This window comes from Ammospiza nelsoni, chromosome 6 (assembly GCF_027579445.1).
Source record: "Ammospiza nelsoni isolate bAmmNel1 chromosome 6, bAmmNel1.pri, whole genome shotgun sequence".
In the NCBI taxonomy this organism is placed as follows: Eukaryota; Metazoa; Chordata; class Aves; order Passeriformes; family Passerellidae; genus Ammospiza; species Ammospiza nelsoni.
The window spans coordinates 12,803,788-12,824,997 of record NC_080638.1 but is presented as its reverse complement, the minus strand read 5'-3'; the positions used below and the strand labels follow the sequence as shown (position 1 = coordinate 12,824,997).

General features: G+C 37.0%; 2 protein-coding genes across 6 annotated transcripts in view; both read right to left on the bottom strand.

Moving 5' to 3' along the window:
• Window positions 1-1,618: 1,618 nt before the first annotated feature.
• LYVE1 (lymphatic vessel endothelial hyaluronan receptor 1) lies at window positions 1,619-10,553 on the bottom strand. Its single transcript, XM_059475112.1, has 6 exons — window positions 9,781-10,553; window positions 6,323-6,482; window positions 6,077-6,216; window positions 3,561-3,860; window positions 2,721-2,799; window positions 1,619-2,014 (listed from the first exon to the last, which is right to left on the bottom strand). Exons 1-6 carry the CDS (start codon window positions 9,860-9,862, stop codon window positions 1,828-1,830), a joined length of 948 nt encoding a protein of 315 aa, XP_059331095.1. The 5' UTR covers window positions 9,863-10,553; the 3' UTR covers window positions 1,619-1,827.
• Window positions 10,554-12,643: 2,090 nt separating this feature from the next.
• Window positions 12,644-21,210, bottom strand: part of IRAG1 (inositol 1,4,5-triphosphate receptor associated 1) — a 60,965-nt gene continuing 52,398 nt past the window's right edge. For 3 of the 5 annotated variants that reach the window (XM_059474868.1, XM_059474869.1, XM_059474870.1), the window contains 5 exons: window positions 20,629-20,736; window positions 19,382-19,449; window positions 17,946-18,065; window positions 17,204-17,335; window positions 12,644-16,238 (listed from right to left, as the gene is read on the bottom strand). In XM_059474868.1, the coding sequence (XP_059330851.1) occupies window positions 15,998-16,238; window positions 17,204-17,335; window positions 17,946-18,065; window positions 19,382-19,449; window positions 20,629-20,736 (669 nt within the window). In that variant the 3' untranslated portion in view covers window positions 12,644-15,997. Of the gene's footprint in view, window positions 16,239-17,203; window positions 17,336-17,945; window positions 18,066-18,324; window positions 18,405-19,381; window positions 19,450-20,628; window positions 20,737-21,210 lie in introns of those variants that run through there. The other 2 variants (XM_059474872.1, XR_009418661.1) reach the window with 2 other exon arrangements.

The following is a 21,210-nucleotide window of genomic DNA, read 5'->3' as shown; positions in this document are numbered from 1 at the left end:
TAAGGTGCATGATAAAATAAGACACTTAAAGATTAAGACAATATATTATTAAAACAGAATACATGTTTTTTAGCAAGTAAACACTTCAGAGGAAAAAAGTGCCCTTATTTAGCTCTAAAACAGAAGCAACATTATAATTATCTCTTGGCTGTAGAGAAAAGAATTGAGAAACAGATAATTTCTAATCTCTAAAACATGGAAAAGAGAGGCAGAAGGAAGATTTAAAAAATTTCCCAAACTACCTGGAATCCACTACGTTTGCCTGTGCCCTCAGGCCCATTTGCTACTCTGCACCTTCATGACTGCTGGCTGTGGCTCCTCCTGATGGCCTTACTTGTGCTGGCTACTCCTCACAGAGCACTTCATTCAGGACACAAGGTGTTACTGTGATGTTTGGCCAGGAGGGGAGTTACTTAACTGGCTGGGAAAGCTGTAACTAGTGCTGTCCTCTGTTGCACATTTTTCTGCTAAAATTCTGCTGATGGACATCTGAAATGAGCAGTTTTTAGAGCTGCACTGAATCACTTGGAGCCATAAAATATTTCTGAACTATCAAAAAAAAAAAAGGCAAAAAGAGAAAACAAAAAACAACCCAGGGAATCTCTTAAGTATTTATAATGTAAGCATAATGCTAGAAATACACTATAAGTCATTACTAGTGGAACGTATAAACACTGGAAATGTTAAAATTTATGTAAATGAAAAATATCCAAGTTCATAACCCAGTATCCTACACTGTTGAAAACACAATATATGTGACCAGTTCTATTGCTAGTTTGCTATTTTAAAAATTATTATTAACTAAGACTATGTTTCTCAAGCTGCCTGATGAAGGAAGAAAACTTCCTTTGGCATAACAACTTCCTTCAAACATAAAGATAAGTTATCTAAATTATTTATTCAGAAAAATATTTGATAAACTGCTAGTGTTGTTATAACAACTAATTATTTCTGTAACATTATGGTTATATCAATTCTTTTTACCATGAGACAGTTTTCATGAGACTAAATTGTCCAGACCAACATATCCACCATAGTTTATTTTTTAGGGAGTATTGTAGACATCCCATGTCACCTGAGACCTTTATTATGAAAGCCACACATAAATACACAAAAAAGATCTCCAGTATAAGTCTTGTTCAAGGACTTTTTGTCTCCCTCTGTCAAATATCTCATGTAGAAGAATGATAATGGTTTCAATAAATAAAACAGTAACTTATGATACAATGGAGGTTTCTAAGTTATTCATTGCTGTGTGTATATACACATACACACATCAGCATCTTTGTACCCTTCTTTGGGCATTTGAATGACAGTGGGTTAATCCTTTGAGTTTTTACTCCCTTGTAAACAGAACTGTTTCTTCTGTTTGTAAACAGACATTTTTTTTTAAAGCAGCATGCAACTACTGAATGCAAATAAGCTAATCTACATGAGGAAGAACTACAGTGCCAGTTTTTATTTTAGGCATTAAGCTAGCAGACATCCTCCAGCCAGACATAAAAACCTTTTTGTTATATATTGATCTAAATTCCATGCAAATAGTTAATGTAGTGCATGTGGTTAATAGCATATTCCTAATTGCTTCTTTATTAAATATGAAAAATGAGCTGTAATATGAATTTGTAGAATTTATTTCAAGTAAATAGGATACCATGTTCTTCTGCAAGAATATTTGTTGCCAAAGATGTAATCATTAAAAAAACAAGGTTTCATATGTTAAAGATGGAGAAAATATGAGTATTTACAATCACTTATGTTTAAAAGCACTGCCAAGTTCTGTGTGCTTTATTTTATGCTTCCATCAGGAACTGTACATTCTTTCCTTTAAACTTCTGCTTCTAGACACTTTACTGTGCCCTCAGGCTTAGTTTTACACTCTTCTACCTTATTTCCATTATTCTGTGTTTCCTTCTCAGGTGTTTGGTCATTGGATTTTGTCTCTTTGAGAGTGGTAGTTACAACTGTTTCTTTTTGCTGCTTCTTGTTTATAAATGGTAAGGTTTTCTTGTACCTTTAAAAAGAAAAAAAGACAGTAAAGCAGAAATATTGGGATAGTTTGGTAGTATCACTCAAACAGCTAGAATTAAATTACCATACTCAAGCAGAAGTCTCTCAGAGGATAGTGGCATGCTAGATCATTGTACTTTTTCCAGCAGTGTGCTTTCTAAAGAAATATTTTGGTATTTTTTTTAAAAACAGACAAGGCATATTCAGGATTTGTGGTACACAATGATAAAGCTGTCTGGGCTAGGGTGTGAGAACTGCACACTTTTAAGTAACATTTAATAATGCACTGTGTTGAAGGTCTTTAAGTTTGACAAATGAGTTCAACAATTATTTTTTTCTGAGCAAAATCATAGTGCAATAATAAAAACTTTCACCTTGAGTATGACATTTAAAAAAAAGAGAAGGATAAAACTGGTTTATGTGTGAATTGATGCACATTTCAGTGTTGCTATTTTAACACATTTGGAAATATTTCACACTAGGCATGATTGACCAATTAAAAGCAGGCAATATTTTTTGTGTTCCTTTTTTATAGCAACAACAAACTTATCTGCATAAAAACAGGGTTTAAGATTTTTAAAATTTGTGCAGCACTATTATGTTATCATGACTACTTCTCTGTTCTTTAGTATATATTTTAAATATTCAGTGATTGCACTCTAGGTATTAATTCACTCCAAAAGAGAAAAAAAAAAAAAAAAGCAACTTACTTTTTGATATAACAGACTGCTAGAACAACTGAGATAATGAAGAAGATGATTGCCAGTACAAGAAGTGCAGTGGGGATACCTGGAGATAAAAGTGATACAAGCACAGATTTTTTATTTATGTACTTAAAGCTGATGTCCTGAAGACTTAAGAACAAAAATCTGGATTCTTCTAAAACCAGCCTCATATAACAGTACATAGACATGAACTGAAGAATAGAATGTTAGTAAGATCAAAAGCTGAGTTACTCCTGTTCATTTCTTTCAGGATAGCCTAAAACTGGTGTTTAGGACATCCCTGACAGATATTTGTCTAATCTGCTCATTGGAGAGTTTTTACAACCTGTTTGGAGAACACATTCTTGTTATTAACTATCCTTACAGTTAGCATGCCTTTCCTCATGTTTGGTCTGTTTCTCCACTGCTGGCATTAGGATTGCTTATTCACCTTGTATCTCAAGAACAATTAGCCTTCGAACTTTCTTGGCTTCTTTTGGTTTTAAAGAGCCTGCTGGTGAGTTTTCCATTACACTGAAAGTGTTTGCCAAGATTTTTTCTGAATTTTTTTTACCTCAAATCACATTAACCAGAAAGAACTTACACAATTTCACATTAAAATTTATCATAAAGTATAAAATCAGATCTTAGTTCTTCTTAAAAATGATTTTTAAATCCTCTGCCCTATAAGCCTTGCTCTGCAAAACCAAAATAATCCTATTCTGCTTCTAGGTTCAGCTATATCAAAATAGATGGTGGAGCAGCAATAAAAATAGCTGTGAACAGTTTGTCTACTGACTTCCACATAAATAGCTCTTTTCATTAAATATCTACCACATCCTTTACCTCCAAAAACAACAGGATCATTCTTAAAGGCCAGGTGGGGAGTGAGCTTGGGAGAGTCAGTGGAGAAGGGCTCCTCTGGCACTGGTGTGGTGGTGGGCGCCTCTGTTGGTGAGAGCGTTTCAGTCACGCACACCACACGGAATCTCTTTCTCAGGAATTGTCCTGCCTCTGTCACAGCCTCAGCAGACACTGCTGTGGTGTTCTCAGTCAAATCAGAGGCTGAAGATGCAGTTACATCACTTGATGCAGTTGATGAAGGAGGTGTAGTTGGGTCTGGTTGACAGGAATTAATCCGGACATCTGCAGCAGGGAAAAGAAATCCATAAAACTTCTGTTAGATGCCAGTTTTGTACTTACAGCACACACATTTATTGAAATTGTTCCTGAGTCTTTCCCTTCTGGAAATTTTTATTTTTTTGTTCACAAAAGCTTTACCCAAACCAGGCAAATACATCCTATTTCAAGTATGTGGTTATAACCTAGATTTTACAGCTTTTATCATTACTCACATAGTTACACACTCCTTTGAGCAACCATGGTACTCATTTTATGATTCCAAACCAATGACTATATCCCTCATGAAAACTACTCAGAGTAATACTGCACTTAAAACCCAACAGTATAACTTCCCACAGAGAAGGAAGCAACTTAACTGCAGATCCAATATGCAAAAATATTTCAATTATGTTATATATATGTTCAAAATATATGCATGTACTGTTGATACTTGGAAAATTAATTTGATTTCCTGTAAAAAAATGTAGCCCATAAAAGTTCCAAATAAATCAGGCACCAATGTGAGATAATAAAAAGATTTGATTGTAAGTGGGGAGGAGAAGATGGGAAGTAAAAAATTTCAGGTTTGAAGAAAAATAAGTAATTTCCAGAAATTAAATAAATTAATAGAAGTGGATGTTGTCTATATAAAAATGTAGGTGCAAGTGAAGTTTTATATGGAATTGGAAGAGCTAAGCTCTGAATCAGGCTCCTGTCAAAATGTGAAAATTCTACTTTGCTAGTGAAATTCTGTATTATGTAAAGCTATAAAAATTTCACTGAAGTAACAACCAGGTTAACATAAATAACAGGGAAAAGATGTATGTGCTGTTTTCCAAGTGAATCCCCATGGGGAGCCTGATGACGCAGTCACCTTTACAGAATGAAATGCCAAAGGGCAGGGCCTTGACACTTTTTCCACTATGGTTTTTCAAGAGCTTTTGGCAAGTTTTTTGGCACAAGAAAATTGACAAAATGAGCTTCTGACAAATATTATGGAATGCAAAGAAATGCCTAGAACAGGCAAAAGTTTGGAAATTAAGATAAAGGACTGCAGAATGTGAAATATACATTAAATGGATTTCTAACCATTGAGCAAGCTTAACTTTCTTCACACACTCTTACAGCATATATGTATTTATTTTCTTTTAATTAAAGCAAAACAAAGCAAATAATTTGGAGTTACTTGCTGCCCCTGTAGCATTACCCAGTCTACCCAACACTTTCAGTGCAGAATAACACATTTCATGCAGTGAATCACCATGTGGCAGAGGCCTTCTCTCTACACCTTTATCCTCAGTCTCTTTGGAGCCTCCACTCTTCACAGGATCACAGGTCTTTACATGTTTGCATTTCCATCTTTCTCCTACTTTCCAACCCTTGTTCACACAGTGTTCCTCAAAACTTTCAGGATTTTTTGCATATCCTCTTGCTCTTGTTATCTAAAACTCACTGGCAAATCTAGGAACTGATTATAAATAATGAAATGATGCTTTATTTGGGTAATTATTGGAATATTTGTTATGTAATAACCATAGATATGAGACACGTAGGAACATAATATCTCTAGTTACTTATTTTTAGTTAATACCACAGAAGCCATTAGGAAACAATATTGATCTCTTGTGCTGAGATCTAACTTATATCAAGTTCTACTGTTGGACTTCAGTCTGTAAATAGCCAGTGAGGGGAAGGGCAGGTCTTTTCACACCTAGGGTGATGCAAATTAAAAAGAGCGGTTGGATTTTACCAATTAGGAATCTAATTAATTTTATGGTCTCTTGGCAGATCTGGCTTATCATTTAATTTGGCTTAATGGATAGACCTCCCTTTATAAAAAAATTCCAATTTTCCTGAAGTACCCCACTCTAGCCTTTTTGCAAGAGTAGACACGCCACACACAGATACCCTAGTTAAAGATTCAATCACGCTCTTTTAAATTATAATGCCAAATAATCAAAACACATTAAAAACATTGTGTCAACATTATATAATGGTAAACACAACTCTTCCTCAAGAGCTTTAATGGCAGCACCACATTATTAATTTGGATTAACTGAATTCACCTTTTGCATTTCTTGGAAGTTTCTGAGCTAAGAACAGCTTGACAATATTTAAGACTGGGGGAAAGGGTCAACAAATTATAGGAAATTACTCACTTCTATGATTTTTTCATGTAGATTTAAAAAATCTAATATAACCCAAAACACACAGACAATGCAGTTGTCATGCTTACATACCTGAGGAATTGAAGCAGTAGAGATGAAATTTTGTATCCTTGCTAGCGTGCCATTTTACTATTCCAGTTTTTCCCTGACCACATCTCTGGTTGGATGTTATCCGAGGAATAACAGCAAATCCATCTTTCACCCATCCATAGCTGCAACAAAAAGGATCAGTGCTTTTAGTGTGAGGTTTGTCACCAGCCTCAGCTGGGTGTGAAGGTGCTCACTAAAGGCAGTGGGCCACTAGCTGATGGCACATACTTGCATGTTTCAAAGCCATGTTTCAAAGCCTCTTCCACTTGTATTTTACTGGCCAGCTCTAGGTTGAATTGATTACATCCATCACTTGCTTCTGAGAAATTTGCTTTCTGATCAAGATAAATTCCTATACCCTTGATCCTGCAAGGTGAATTAATGGAACCTGTAATTGAGCCATAAAATAGTCAAGGTTAGTATTTGAATAATTGAAGATCAACTGAATTGAACATGTTTTAAAGTTTCTAGCTTGAGGATAACAGAAAACTAATTTATAGCATAAAAGACCTTTTAAAAATAGAATGTATTTTTTAAACATAGTAGTCTGGGATTTCAAATGGTTTGACTGTCATTAGACTAGATGCAGCCCTTTTACTTTATTTTCTTTTTAAAAATAAATTGAAGCTAGCTGTTGCAGCAAGGCATTCATACTGTTATTACACCCTTGTTATTGAGATAGTAAGGTATATAACAGAAAAGGAGATACACATATTTTCTCATGGAATTAATATACCAATAAGAAAATAAAAAATATTTGATAATTTCTGATATTCCTTATTCCTTCTAAACTCTTTTTTCTTCTTTTCCTAGCTTTGCATGATGCTTCCATCCCCCAGCCACTGTCAAGTGTTCCATTTATTGTGTTTGGCAGGGAGCAGGAAAAGAGGAGATAGGTGAATTTAACACTTTTCCAGGCAGTTCATGCAGCTTTTTAAATAGCCACTGCTGTCACACTCTTTGTGACACCTGCACCAGCAAGTGCATAGCTCAGGTTACACCAGCTCTTCTTTCTCATCTGTGTTAAGGGCATAGGACATAATTCAGGATTTGGCACAAATAAGGAAAAAGAGTATTACTATTTTGCCTCCATATTTTACTGGGAGCATTTACTGGAAAAAAAAAATTATTTTGGAGTTGCATACAGTAATTGCCCTGTCAAATGAAACATTTCAGCATTTCATTGCAGACATGTCAGATAACCACAGGTGATACTTCCTTGCTTAATATGTTTGTCAGACTGTACTCACTAGTTGTGTACATTAATGTGTATTTCATAAAATCTGTGCTTCAGAATACAGACAGTCCATGAACTCTCAAGACAGGATGAAGTGATGCCTCCATACTCACCCCATGACTTCTTAACAAGACAAATTAAACCGAATTTTGTGAATGAAAACATAGAACTGGCAGCTAAGCTACTCTTGTGATGAGAAGGGGATAAAGATGACTAAGCTTGTATGGAGTGCTAAGAAAGCAGACAGGCTTTAAGCCCCTGCTCCCTCTGGATGTGGGAAATGGCTGGAAATGGCTTTTGGAAAATGATGCCTCTGCTGTCCTTACATTTAGTTTAAATATTTGGAAGAGCAATCTTTGAATCAGGTGGCTTTTTCTCAGCAGAAAGGGAAAGACACTGATGCCTTGGGGAGTCCTCTCAGACAAACTGTGGCTGCATCCAGCCCTGAGCTGAACATAAGTCACATTGCAGGGGGATGCAGAGAACCCTGGTGCTCCATGAAGGTGTGTGTGCTGTTAGCAAGGACTTCAAGTCTACCTTTTTCAGTCTATTATTTTCCTGTCTTCAGATTTGAGCCAACACAACTTGTAAAAAATGTAATGTTGAGAAAGAAAGCTTCTCAACGACCAACTTCACAAATTTCAAATAAAGCTGAACAGCTGACTGAAAGGAATATATGGAAATCTTAGAAAATTACCTAGATACTTGTGAACTGCTACACTCATTAGTCATCCAATTACAGGACAAATATTGTCACATGTGTATTGCAGGATAGATACACAGCATAATACAGAAATTCAGTGCCAGAAACTTAGGTTGCAAATTGCAAGAAAAGTGACTCTAGGTTGTGTCTTAAAATTTGCTAGGCCTTTTAAAACAAAACAGCGATTTATTGATACATTTTGTAAAAGATATGAATTTCCCACTGTGAGGAAGGAATCCAAAAAGAGAACAGTAACCTCTTCAAGTCTCTACATAGCTCATTAAATCACCTCTGAACTCTGTTCTGAAGATGACTGAGTTATACAGGAGGCAGATTAATCCTTTAGAAGTACATTATCCTTTTTGGTCCATGAGCTGCACATAGCTGTACTTTAAGCTCTGCTCTATTTAGGTAACATAGTACTGGTACATTCTGCTCCGTATTTTGGTCTTGGGTTAATAATTTGGTTTACTGAAATAAGTGAGAAGACCTAGACAGAAGACCATCACAGCAAGACAAAGTTACCATAGAACAGGAAGAAAATTGTTCAGCTTTTGTAAGCTGTGCATGTTGGCCTTGATGTGCATTAGTTCCCTTTTTAGATTTTTTTTGGAGGGGAGCTGTTGTTTTTCTCTTTGCCTTGTGTCTAACCTTCACTCTGATTTATTAGAGTTCCCTTTGGCTGCTGGTGTCAGGGAGCAGCAAGCATGAGGCTGCTCCACAAGGAAGGGGACCATGAGTACAGGGTGACAGGCACAGTCCCACAGCATCTCAGCAGCACCACAGTGGGGATGGTGGCAGGTTTCACTGCCACTCAGAGAGCAAGACAACGAGTCAGACACCCAGAAAGTCCCTTTGGGAGCAGCAGGAGATGGCTCTACACATGCCTGAAAGTCTGTCCTGGAGACAAGGTTACCTACAGCCTAAATCCAGAGTGCATGTGTGAAGACCAGACAACAAATCACTACAGAAGGGGATAGGACATGCCACAAAACAGCTCCAAGACACAGCTGGAGATCAGCCCTGAGCTCAGCTGGAGCTCTTGGAGCCATGAGGGTGCATGAGAAGGTGTCCCAAGGAAGGGCACTTCCTCAAGCTCTCCCTTTCCCTGGTGGAAGTTGTACAGTGTTGGTTTTGCTGGAGGACACTACTGTTGTTAGGTACTCCAATCCTGTGGAATTTCAGCAGGACTTGAGTATCTAATTCATTCAGTCCAGAAGTCTTTCAGTAGGTGAGAAAAGTCAATTGTCTGCAATAACTGTATATGATCTTTAACACAAATAGAACAAATATTAAATCCTTAAAAAACAGCAAAGCATCTGGAGGCTTCTGGATGCATTGAGCATCTGCAGATATCCCAGCAGCTACTGCAGTAAGGATGGATTCTGTCAAGTTAATAATGGAATTTGAAAGAGAACTGGTGTCATGTTTTGCTCTAGTATTTAAAATGATACAAAATGAAGTTACATTTCAATGGATCTGAGCTTAATCCTAAATGCCATACCTAAATGCCATACTTTGAAATAAGCAGTTTTGTAGCATTTAGATTCAAAGGCTTCAGCATTTTCAACAATTGAATTAGATCAACAGTGAAAGTTTCCCTATATCCCAGTTTTTGTTGCACTGTATTCTCAAAACCCTGTGATTTTTCTCTGCCAGAAACACATTTACATACGCTCCTTCTCCACATTTTTTGGTAAATCCAGCTACTTTTTTCAAGACTTTAAAAAGTGGAACTTTACATACCTGTTACAAAGTAATTTTGAGCCAGGAATGTCATAACCCAGATGAAAGACACTGCTGAGGTAACTCCAAGATAATTTGCCATTGCCAGCAGCTTGGAAAACTCAGAAAAGTAGGAAATTCAAGGTAGTTTGTCTCCTGTGCTGAAGAAAGTTAAGGTATTGGATGCTGTCAGATGATGAGATGACTTCTGGAAAGCAACTCCAGCTGTCAGTGCAGTGCTTCATAGAAAGAATGGCAGAGGCAGCGTGGTGGCTGTCCCAGTGCAGGGCGAGGTCACGGAGCGGAAATCCCTCATCATCCTTTCCTCCAGCTTTCATGTGGGATTGCTGGAAAATGTCACTGCTGCTGATTCACAAGCACGGCTGAGGAAGGGAGATAAGGCTGTTACACTGCTAAGTCAGTAAACACTTCGAAATAAGGTTTTCTTTTGCTGTTTTTTCCTGGTTTACTGATGAACAGATTATTCAGTTTGTCTATTCATCTGGTAAATAAAACAAATCTTCTATCGTAACAAAATATGCCACACAAGATTTTTTTTTTTTATTGGAACTGGAAGGGCATCCATTCCCCATTGTCCTATTTGCCTTGATGGAGTTTTACTTTTTTTTTCCTTACAGTTCCAATGCAAAAGTAGTTCCCATAACACAGATGTTATATGAAACTTATTTTTTAAGAGATTTGCAGATAGACTACTGTAAATGGGATTCCTTGAGACCATAGGTACAGAGGTTGCAGCCACTTCAAATCACGGCTGCCTTCTGTGACATTCCAACAAACAGTGATTCCCTTGGATTGATTCAAAACACAGATGGTCCTCACAGCTGTAATTTTAAAAGTTTCAAGAAGTCTTAGCAGATTTTTTTTTCAGAGGTTCCAATAAACACAAAGCAGGAATTGAGTTCAAGGGATGGGCTAATTCCTTTAGTGTCAGTCATGTCTGCTGTATCTACGTTATTCCTGACAGCTGTTTGTCTAACCTGCTCTCAAAGATTTCCAGTGACACATTCCTAACATTTCCTTTAATGCTCTTGTTCAGTGCCTTGCTGTTCTTTACAGTTCAAAGGTGTTCCCTACACTAACTTGACTTAGCTATTCTCTGGTACAAGCCTATCACTTATTTCCTGCTGGCAGTGGACATGGAAGATACTTTACTCCCTCACGTTTTGCAACTATTTTATGTTTCTAAAGAGTTATGCCTCTGCTCCCAGTTTTCTTTCAGCTGAGAAACCCCTGCTGCCTCACTCCCTTGCTCCATGCGATACCTTGCCAATATCAAGACTAATTAATAAATTGCTTTATATCTGCTTTACAGTTCAAAATGGTGTCAGTCTTTTTATTTTTGCAACAGTCTGATTTTCTTACATCATGTTCAACTTGTGATTCAGCAAACTTTCAGATGTCCACTGTCTCCAGGTTGTTTTCAGAGTCCTATAAACACAAGTGTAACAGTGTAAAGCTACCTCTTTAACTGTGGTTAAAGAGTTGATATATGGGATATTAACTTTTAATGGGGCACAGGCACATCTCCTGCAGCAGCATGTAACAGGGTTATTAGATGGTGCTCTGTAACACAGACAGGGCCTGAAGAGAATGCTGGGGGTCAGTGAGATCATGTCTCCATTAGCAAGGATGAAATGAAAATTGGGTTGTGTTTGGGCTGTGGTTTGGAACTGAATTTGGTAAAACTCAGTGAGATCTTTAGACAAAGTTCTAGCTCCAATTTCTGTTTCCCTCCCTTATTGTGCTGTACTCACCTGCTTCTACAAAGCCATGGCCAAGTCAGATACTGTAATCAGACTTAGCTCCTGCTTGAAGAAGGCTGTAAGAGGATTCACTGGCATTTACAAGGTAGAAGCAGAAAAAATTATTAGTTATTCTGTAGGTCTCAAGGACTACATACTGTGGTTGTAAAATACTGAGAACATTAAATGAAATCTTTCCGTTGAAAAAACTTACCTTGATCTGCTAAGTATTTCCTGCCATGAAAACTAATAAATAGCTGGGTTTCTGACATTTTAAAATTGCATGCTACTTGTCCTGCCAGATCGCAACATTTTGTACTGTGGCAAAGTTCCTTTAGTCAAACTCTTGATGTTTAGTAGGATTTTTGGCTGTAAAAATGAGATAAACACCTTTCAACACCAAACAATACAAGCTCCTTCACAAGGTCTTCCAGATTAGGAGAGGGAGAACAGAATTTTAGAATGACAAAGCAAGACTGAAATAACTTTGGTTTTTGTGTGTTTCTTCCTTTTTATAGTTCAGTTGCTCCAAAACTGCGTGGAAGATCACTTATCTGGACTGTAACAGTACAAAAGGTCTTTAACCTTTTGGTGTGTCTTCTTCATAATCAGTGTGGTAAAAAAAAAAAAAGCAGACTTATGCTGAATGATTAATTAGTCTTTGACCTAAATACTTATTGTAACCTATATGAAAAATTCCTGACCTTTTATGTCAGCATGTTTTAAAACGCTGATGAGGATTGCTAAACAGAAAACTTTTGATAAGGCAGAACACATGTAACTGTTCTCTACAATAATTTCAAAAGGAACCTTGAAATCTGAACAACAGTAGAGGAAACAAAAAAATTGTTCATGTAGAAAATTCAAATATCAGTGTCTGTCCATGGAAACAGTAATTCTTTTCCAGGTTGTTGATGTCCCAGAGTTTGTCCCTGGGGGGACCATCAGAGATTCAGAACTTTAGGATTGACTCCTACCCACTATCAGGCAAGTCTGCTCCCCACTAGACTTCCCAGACCTCCCAAGTCCACAAAGCAAATAAAGACTCCTGACCTTACACCCAGAACCCTTGGGTTACAATTTCCCTTGTGGCTCCCATGTTCAGCCTCCTCTGGGACACGTGGCCTCCCTCCGAAGCAGGAGTTAAACTCTCCCCAGGATATTTCAGCTTCCTCTCTCAGCTGGTTTCTAGGGCAGGGATGATGATGATCCTGCTTCCAAACACTTTCTCCATTGACACAGGAGCTCGTTCTCCTCTTCTGTACCATTTTCCTGAAGAACTGGAAGACTAAGAGCAAGATCCTCCAAACATGTAACAGTGTAGACAAGGCAGGACTTATTTCATGAGGACACGGCCATCAATATGCAGACAGAGCACCCCAAATCTTTAAGGTAAAAACACTGAGTACTTTGAAACCATAATTTTATTTCAAAACTCAAGTATGTGATACTATACAGTACAATACCAGCACACTTGTGCAAAATCTTACAATATTACAAATTTAAATATGATACACAAAAATAGTGCCCTTTTGAAATTCCTTTTGCTAGAAACATTTGTGCTGTGCAAGAGAAACCATAAATGTGTCTTGTTAAAGCATAAAAATAAATATTGCACCTCAAGAAAACTATTTCAGTGTTAATAGCATAAATAATAGGTCTGTTTCTTGTTATCTGATGTGATCTTTGAACACGGAAGAGGTTGTTTGGCTTTTTTTTCCAGATAAAGCAAACTAATATCCAACAGATAAAATTATAGTTTGAATAGTTTTTGAGTTTAATCTAGTTTCCTATTAAACAAAAGGTGTTTAATTAAATAACTGAAAAATATAAGCATAGCTATTTAGTGTGCTGTTAGTCATTGTGGTTTGTTATTTTTAGTGGACAGTTTGCTCAAAGTAGTTATAAAAAGAACTTTTTTTTAAAGTAAACTTTATCTTCATTTTTTCACCCCCATTAAAATCTCTTGCCTCTTTCAGTTCATTTGTGACTAAATTATACTTACCTCAGACATGCAAGTAGTTCAGCTCAAATCAGTACAACTACTTATGGGAATTGTCCCTTTGCACTGATTCCACAAAAAGCCAGTGGTCTGAATTTTAAGAGTGGACGGAGACTTCATTCACCCCACTGACCAAAAAGACCTTTTCACACGCTTAACACTAAGCAATTAGAGAGTTCTGTTGATATCAACAACTTTCCATGTGTATTTAAAATAAGTTGTTGGACTCACAACAGTGCAGATGTAAATAAAAACAAATTAATTCAATTACAGGCACTGTTAATTAATTTTCTTCAGGGCAGCCCAACATTTCCACAATCACATAAATATGTGCCATAATTTTTGGCATAGAAAAATCTAAATATTTAGGAGAAATTACTTTCAATTTTATTGCCTTATTAAGATAGCAATATTATTTGTAAAGAATCTTAAGTTAAAGAAGTTGATTTTAGTACAGTATTCAAGAAACAACTGACAAGTTTCTTCAAATACTGAAAGTACATGAAAGGTCACAGTAGTTCTTCATAGTCAGAAATTCTAACTAAACCAGATTCCAAGTAATTTGCAAGAAACCTTCTCCTTATTCTTTACCAATTGCAATTTTAGACCAAATCACACTTCCCCTTTATCCTTTTTGAACTTCCTTAAGCACACTATTCCTCAATATATATACTTTAAAATTAAAAAAAAATAAAAAAACCCCACCTTTTAATTGCTTATAGACTCCCTTCCCCACCCCCTAAAAATGTGGTAGTGGTCTGCTTTTTTTTTTTTTTTTTTCTTTTCCCATATAAATATCTTCTAAGAAACACATGGCCAACAAAAATTCACCAGCAGGATATTTGTTATTAGTGCCAGGTATGTGAACTAAATTTCTGACTGAGTTAGAAACCTATTTTCTTTGACAGTTAGCTTAAAGTTCAGTGTTCCCACCAAAAGAAGACAGGACAATATTGACTGTATCAGAACTGAAATTACAGTACTTCATAACACTCTTATCCTTCTGATGGGAAACAGACCCATTTCTCAACCAGAAAATGCCAGGAGGATGCAGGACAGGAGTGCAATCGAGGGTCACACTGGATTTGCCATTGCGGCCATAGCTATGGAGAGACAAACATGGTTCACCTTCCCTCAGAAGTGGTGCTCAGCAGGTACAAATGACACACCTCCACTGACACACATTTTGGTCCCAGCCCTAAGTGCTGGGTTTTGTACAGGTAATGCCTTCACCATTTTCAAATTACTTGTCCGAAAAATTCAGGCTTTCATGTTCTTGTGTAAGAACTCACAACTCCCAAGTAGGAAGAACTGGCAAAAAATCTGGGCAAAAGATGAGCTCAGCTTTGGAAGTGTATCAGATCAGTTTTGCTCTTGGCATCAGATTCTGAAAATGAACTACTGAAAACATGCAGTGAGCTCTCCTAAGGCCTCACTGCCACCATGGCCTGACTCATGCAGGAACAGGTTGGGTTTTGGCTGCTCTCAGAGCTCTGCTCCTGCTGCAGATCTCAAAGAATGCCTATTCCAGTGTTAGCAGGAGGGCAGAGTCCACTTGCTGTGGTCACCTCTGTACAGAGGTTTGAAGATATTTGTTTTCATTTTCAATCAAGAATTGAAGATTGCTTCCCATGTCCAAGATTGTTGTGTTTTGGGCTTGGGTAGCACATGGACCCTTCCAGGCAGCTACCACTTTTGGCTGTAACCAGTACTGACACTGAGTGGCATACATTCATTTTTGGAAACTTTTATATAGCAGAAGTTTCCAGACTTATTGGATTATATCAGCTGTGCCACCTATTTCACCTAGACCCCATTTTAGGTTCTGTTGAGTATCTCATTTAAAAAAAGTGGTGGTCCCATTCTTAAAAAATATCATAAAAAACATTTATGCATGTACTTAGCATTCCATTTAAATAATCATATAGATAATTCCTCTTATAAAATGACTTTAGCAGCAAGGCATTTGGTCTTAGAATATAATTATATTCTTCCATGGAAGTGCTTCTATTTCTGCCCAATAGTCATGAATAAGGAAATGAATTAGCCTCTTAAAACCCAAAGGACTAAATGCAATTAGTACTTCAACAATCAACAGTAAATTCAGGAAATGAAAAGTAAAGCATTAACTGCAAATGTGGGTTTTATGATGGTCTTCAAAATGTCAATGTCCTGTGCAAATCATTCTTTTAAATGTCTTGCAGGTTGCTGATTACTGCCACAACCTTACCATGATTCAACACTACTTTATTTCTACGAGTCCTTGACAATAAGAGGAAAAGCAGGATTATTGATCAGATTGGCATCTTAGCAAGGAATGCTCACCATGGATCCCAAACCTGGTGGTGTGGAGTAACTCATTTGCCTAAGGGATCAGCGGAGCAGCCACAGGGATGACTAAGCACTACCTTTAAACACGGTGCTCTACTACCCAAACTCGCTCAGGGACCACAAGGGCGCGGCTGTCCCTCTGTTATTCCGCGCGTCGGGGCTGTCGGAATCCTGAGCTCCACCAGGAATACTGCTGGGCCGCAGAGCAGCTGGCCTTCCCTTCAGCTGCCTCTGACTTTTCACCACAGGAGTTGTAGGAGTGGTAGATTCCCAACACCACAGCAAAAATGACTATTGCAGCCACCACAAGCCACACCACGTTCCAGTGTTTGCACAGTTTGGGGTACAGGATATATAAATAATTAACGATGACTTCAAGTCTGCTGTAAAATGAAAAGAAAATTATTATATATTAATCAAATACAATATTTTCATCTTGAGCTTTTCAGTTTGGAAGATGCCATAGGTGGCACCATCTTTTTTCCTTAGACAAACACCTTGTCAAAGAAGAATCAAACTGTAGAGTTCTTTTATGGAGAGCTGTACACTCAGATATTTCAACTCCAACTATTCCATGTGAGTAATACTTGTGAGACAGCTGGGGATTGTAAACTTGACTCCTATTTCTCCCACCTGTCAGCTGGCAAATCTCAGAGCTTGGTATCATGCAAAATTCTGCACTGTTCATACCTTGATCAACTAAATTAAACATTGGAATATGTGGTAAACATTTCTTTCCAAGAGTGTCATGACTAATGAGATGGTTGCTCTCTGAAGGTGGCTGAAATCTCAAACCAACAGACGTTCATAGCTATAATGGTTATGGAATGGAAAGGAATTCTTCTGGATTAGGCAAGGATCCCTGCCTTAACCTGGGATTGGACATATTACTGGCTTTGGCCAGCATTCAATGCCTCTGTAATGTACAGACAGAGAGCACTGGGTGCAGATGGATGCAATGTCTCTCCAGTGACAGGAATGACACCCAGCACCAGTTCGTGCTTCTGAATTACAAACTTTATAAGGGAGTACATATTCACAGAGGGATACATTTTGGCATCTAAGGAACTTTTATGGACCATTCTTTTACCTCAAATCAGAACCAAACCCCAGCAAGATGAAGCATCGTGATGTAAACATACAGCTTTAACTGAAATATCAAAATCAAAAGTTTTGTGTTTTGCAACTATCTTGTGTTAGAATATTACTTTCTGTGGAAATACTGTTATTTTAATATGCTTCCCCAGGAGGAAAACATGGCATAAGGACAGGATAAAACGCTTGCTTGAATATCACAAGTAGAAAAAAGTGGCCTCTCTTATATGGACATAGTACACTACTGTCTCACCTGCTTTTCAGATTTTTTATCTCATCTTCATTTTCACTTTCTTCATGTTCCTCATGACTTTCTTTGGGTGTCTCTTCATCTTCTTCCTTCAGTTCCTGAAGTTCTTTGGCCTTCTTCAAGGCTTCCTGATATCTTTAGCAGATAAAACCTTTCTTAGCATAGGATGTATAAGCATGATCTTACTTAATGAAAAATTAGCTTTATGTTTTGTTACATGTAATAAAACACAAGTAGAAGTGTTGCAGCGCCTGAATAAGAGTAAAAATTAGCTGAAGGCTGTGAGTAAGGCACACAGACAGCCACCCTTCCTGAACAGAGGATTATATTAGAGCTGATACCAAATTTATCACTTTGAACAAAAAAAGTTGTTCTCCACAGAGAACAATTTCTGTCTATTGTAAAGGAGCCGGTAAACATTTCTCTATAGCTCTAGATGACTTTAAATATCCTCTAGATACTTCTTTTTTCCTGGAGAATAAATGCAATTCAGTGCTGAAGTCAGATGGCATGCTGGATTCTGCAGGAGAGGATCAAAATTTGTCTCACTCTTCACATAATGCAAAATTCTGTGCTTGACATTCAGCAATAGATCCCAAAGTTTTAAACTGCCCCAAAGCATGCTCTGTGAAATATTTTGTGAGACCAACAACATAACTACTGTTTTTAAAATTAAATTTTAAATACACATGTCCTCATCTGGTAGCACATTTTTACAGGTTTAGTTCACAACAGGTATTCCCACCCCTTGTTATATGCTTCCTCTTCTATCTTGGCTTTAGTTTCAGGACTGATCTCTTCCAACCCACTCTGTGTCAGCACAGGAGTTGAGGTTTCACAGTCAGGTTCTCCGTTTGACTTCCCACTGCCAAGACAAAAGAAGCAGACAGATAGAAAATAACATCAGGGAAATGTGTTGTAGTTGGAGTACGCTGCAATTTTGTGAGTCATGATTTGTCTTTTTTAATGTACATTGGAGAAATGTCTCTCAAAAGAAAAAAGTGGAACACAAGAAAAATATTTGTTTCATGATGTTGTGATTTAAGAACAGTAATTATTATGTTTCTAAGGTAAGAAAACTATCATTTTTATTCTTCTTTAAAAAAGAAAAGAACCTTTCTTACCTGGCTCATCCATGACATTTACTTGCTATTCATGAAAACATTTCCCTCAACTTTCTAAAACTCATCTTAGAAATTGTAACCTGCCACATAAGAGGAACATAACAGAAGTAATGTCAAATACCAATTCAACAAAACATTGTTTTTGTTTGCCTTTTATGTATTCTCCTGTGCTGACTTTCCAGAACTTTTCTCAAGTAAATTTTGGAGCATTTAGCCTGAAGATAAGTTGGTTTATATTGCTGTCTTCCTGCAGTGCTCTCCTGTCATTTATTTTATCTGGGACAGAAAGTTTAGGTGATTGAGACATGGCAGATCTATCAAAATCAAGGTTTAATGGGCTCAACAATGGATCCCATTTCAACTTCTGGAATCTCACCCTTTTCACAGGCCTTGTTTTCCTGGCACTAAAATAGTTCAATCTGATAGACACAGTCTGTGGGCAATGGATTTTCTCTCAAGTCATATTAACAATAAACATTATTTTCACTTGGACTTTAAACAAACCATGAGTATAAGCTGGAAGTGCTTAAACACACAAAACTGTGCTGGTCTGGGTAATTCTACACTACTAGACCAGCTGGTCCATGCACACACACTTAGGCTCAAACTTGAATTTCAAGTTCTGCCTCTGTTACTTGGTAACATGATTTGTTTTCCTAGGTATGAAATATTGATAAGGTTTTTTTGGTTGTTGTATTTTCTCACAAATTCTCTGCAGTTTCAAAAGTGGTCTAGAAATTGAAGAGTTCTTTTGAATAGTAGCAGCCAGTGCTGTGGTTTCCCATTTTTGTTTTCTCAGTTGTTGCATACTTACATTCTTAGCGAAGCACAAGGTAAAGCAAGGACATAAGATAAATTTTGTCCTGCCTCAGCACTAATCTAAAATACATGAAATTCAATATTTTGTAGTCATGTACACGTTGAAAGCTTTTAATTTGCATGTTTAAAGCATTCTAACGAGTAGTAGGAATATCACAGTATTTCAAAATATGATTCTTTAAATTATCATTTAGTACTATCATTTAATAGTTACTGAGATGACCTAGACAAAACTCACTTTTCTAGAAGTGCTGGCAGAGCAGGAGTAGATGTTAGGCTGCTCCTTCCATTACTGGGTGATTCAGACTGTAAGTAAAGCATAGCAATAAATGTTACATTCATCAATTAGTTAACATTCATGACTAAATAATTTAATACCAATTAAAATTTATTAATTAATTTCAAATGAGTGTTCAATAAAATAACAAAGGCAGTGTGCTGCTCAGGTTTCTTTCCCATATTCATAAGCACAGTATCTTTAATGTGGTGCTTCCACATTGCTCCAATTAACCAGAGCAAACAATGGACTTGCACACTAAGAATTTTCTCTGACATTTCCTTCTACCCTGTTTATTTTTCCCCAGAAAATGTTCTCCTTCATATATTGATCACTGAACAGTAAAATTATTCTCTTGCTCCTCTCCTATTATCCTAAGAAGATGCATTTATTAGCTGAGTTTTTAATGGGAAATTTTAAATAAAAATAATTCATAATAAACCACGGCAAAAAAACAATTGACTAGGAGTACATAATAAATAAATTGCGCAAACAAATGCTTTTCTTACAAGTAAAACAGACAAATAGATTTAGCTTCTCAGCAAAACCCTCATTTAAATAACACTATATTTTAACAGAAAACTCCATAACTTTAATTGTCCCATCTTAGCTCATCTCTGAACAGTGAGTATGTCTTGCAGGTTTTCTCCAAAGCATTTGTATGGATTTATTATGCTCAGATTAGGGTTTCATTCAATTTATTAAAGTTTAACAAAAAAAAATTCAATATAGAGGCTGATGGCTCCAGCGATCCCAGATCATCACAGAACCTCTAAATTGCTACCACATACATTTCTGTACATTAATTACATTTATTGCTGTTTGCTGGATTTTTGGCAATGAAGAACAGCAGTCCAGCTGTGATCTGTGGCTTCTGGTTGAAATTTCTCTTCTACAGTGTACAGCTATTTTCATTATTTCTTTCCTGTGTGTTACTTCAGATTAAAAGGCAAATTGCCTCACCAATGCCCAGTGCCTGTGGATCAGCAGCCTGCCCTATTCAGCTCTTCCTAAAGGGAATCATTCATGGAGGTAGATTGCAATATCCCCTTACACAATAGGAATTACCTCTGTCCACCCCCTTCAGGATGGAGCCAAAACAAGTTAAATCAATGAAAAAGCTTTCATTCTACAGTAACCATGGCTTACCCCTATGCAAAAATAGTTTAGACAAAAACTGGTAACTTTAAAATGTGGGTTTTACTTACCAGGGATGGCATAGAAGGTATAGGTGAAGCTGTTGGTGACTGACCAGGAATGTTCAAGGAGTTAAATTTAGGAACAACAGCAACACTGACTCTCCTTCGAGGCATATTCTGGGAGAAACAACAATTATTTTTTCTACCATACAACAAGACAGAATGAAGAAAAATTCTGTGGGTTAATTAGTGGGGCAAAGATGTAGGTCAGTGTCTCCTTTGGGAAAAGGAGAGTTGGGAGCAAAAGTAAAATAAAAGGTCATGGTTTTTCCCAGAAATTCATCTTGTACTGCCTGGTATGGCAAGTGCTTAATGTGAAATGAGATGTGACACAGAGATGCTGATGCTTTTCCCTCCATACTGAAAGCCCAGTTTAAATCACACAACAGAAATGTTCTGAGTTTATATTGTCAGCTCTTATCATAGGCCTTTATCTTTGATAAGCAGATGCATAATGATACTGGGGAAAGTGCCAGTGTCACAATGACTGGAAATAATGAAGTCACACATAAAACTCTTATCTTTCTATGTACCTATTATGATATACTGTACCCACTATGATATATTAATTACATGTAAACATTAATTATA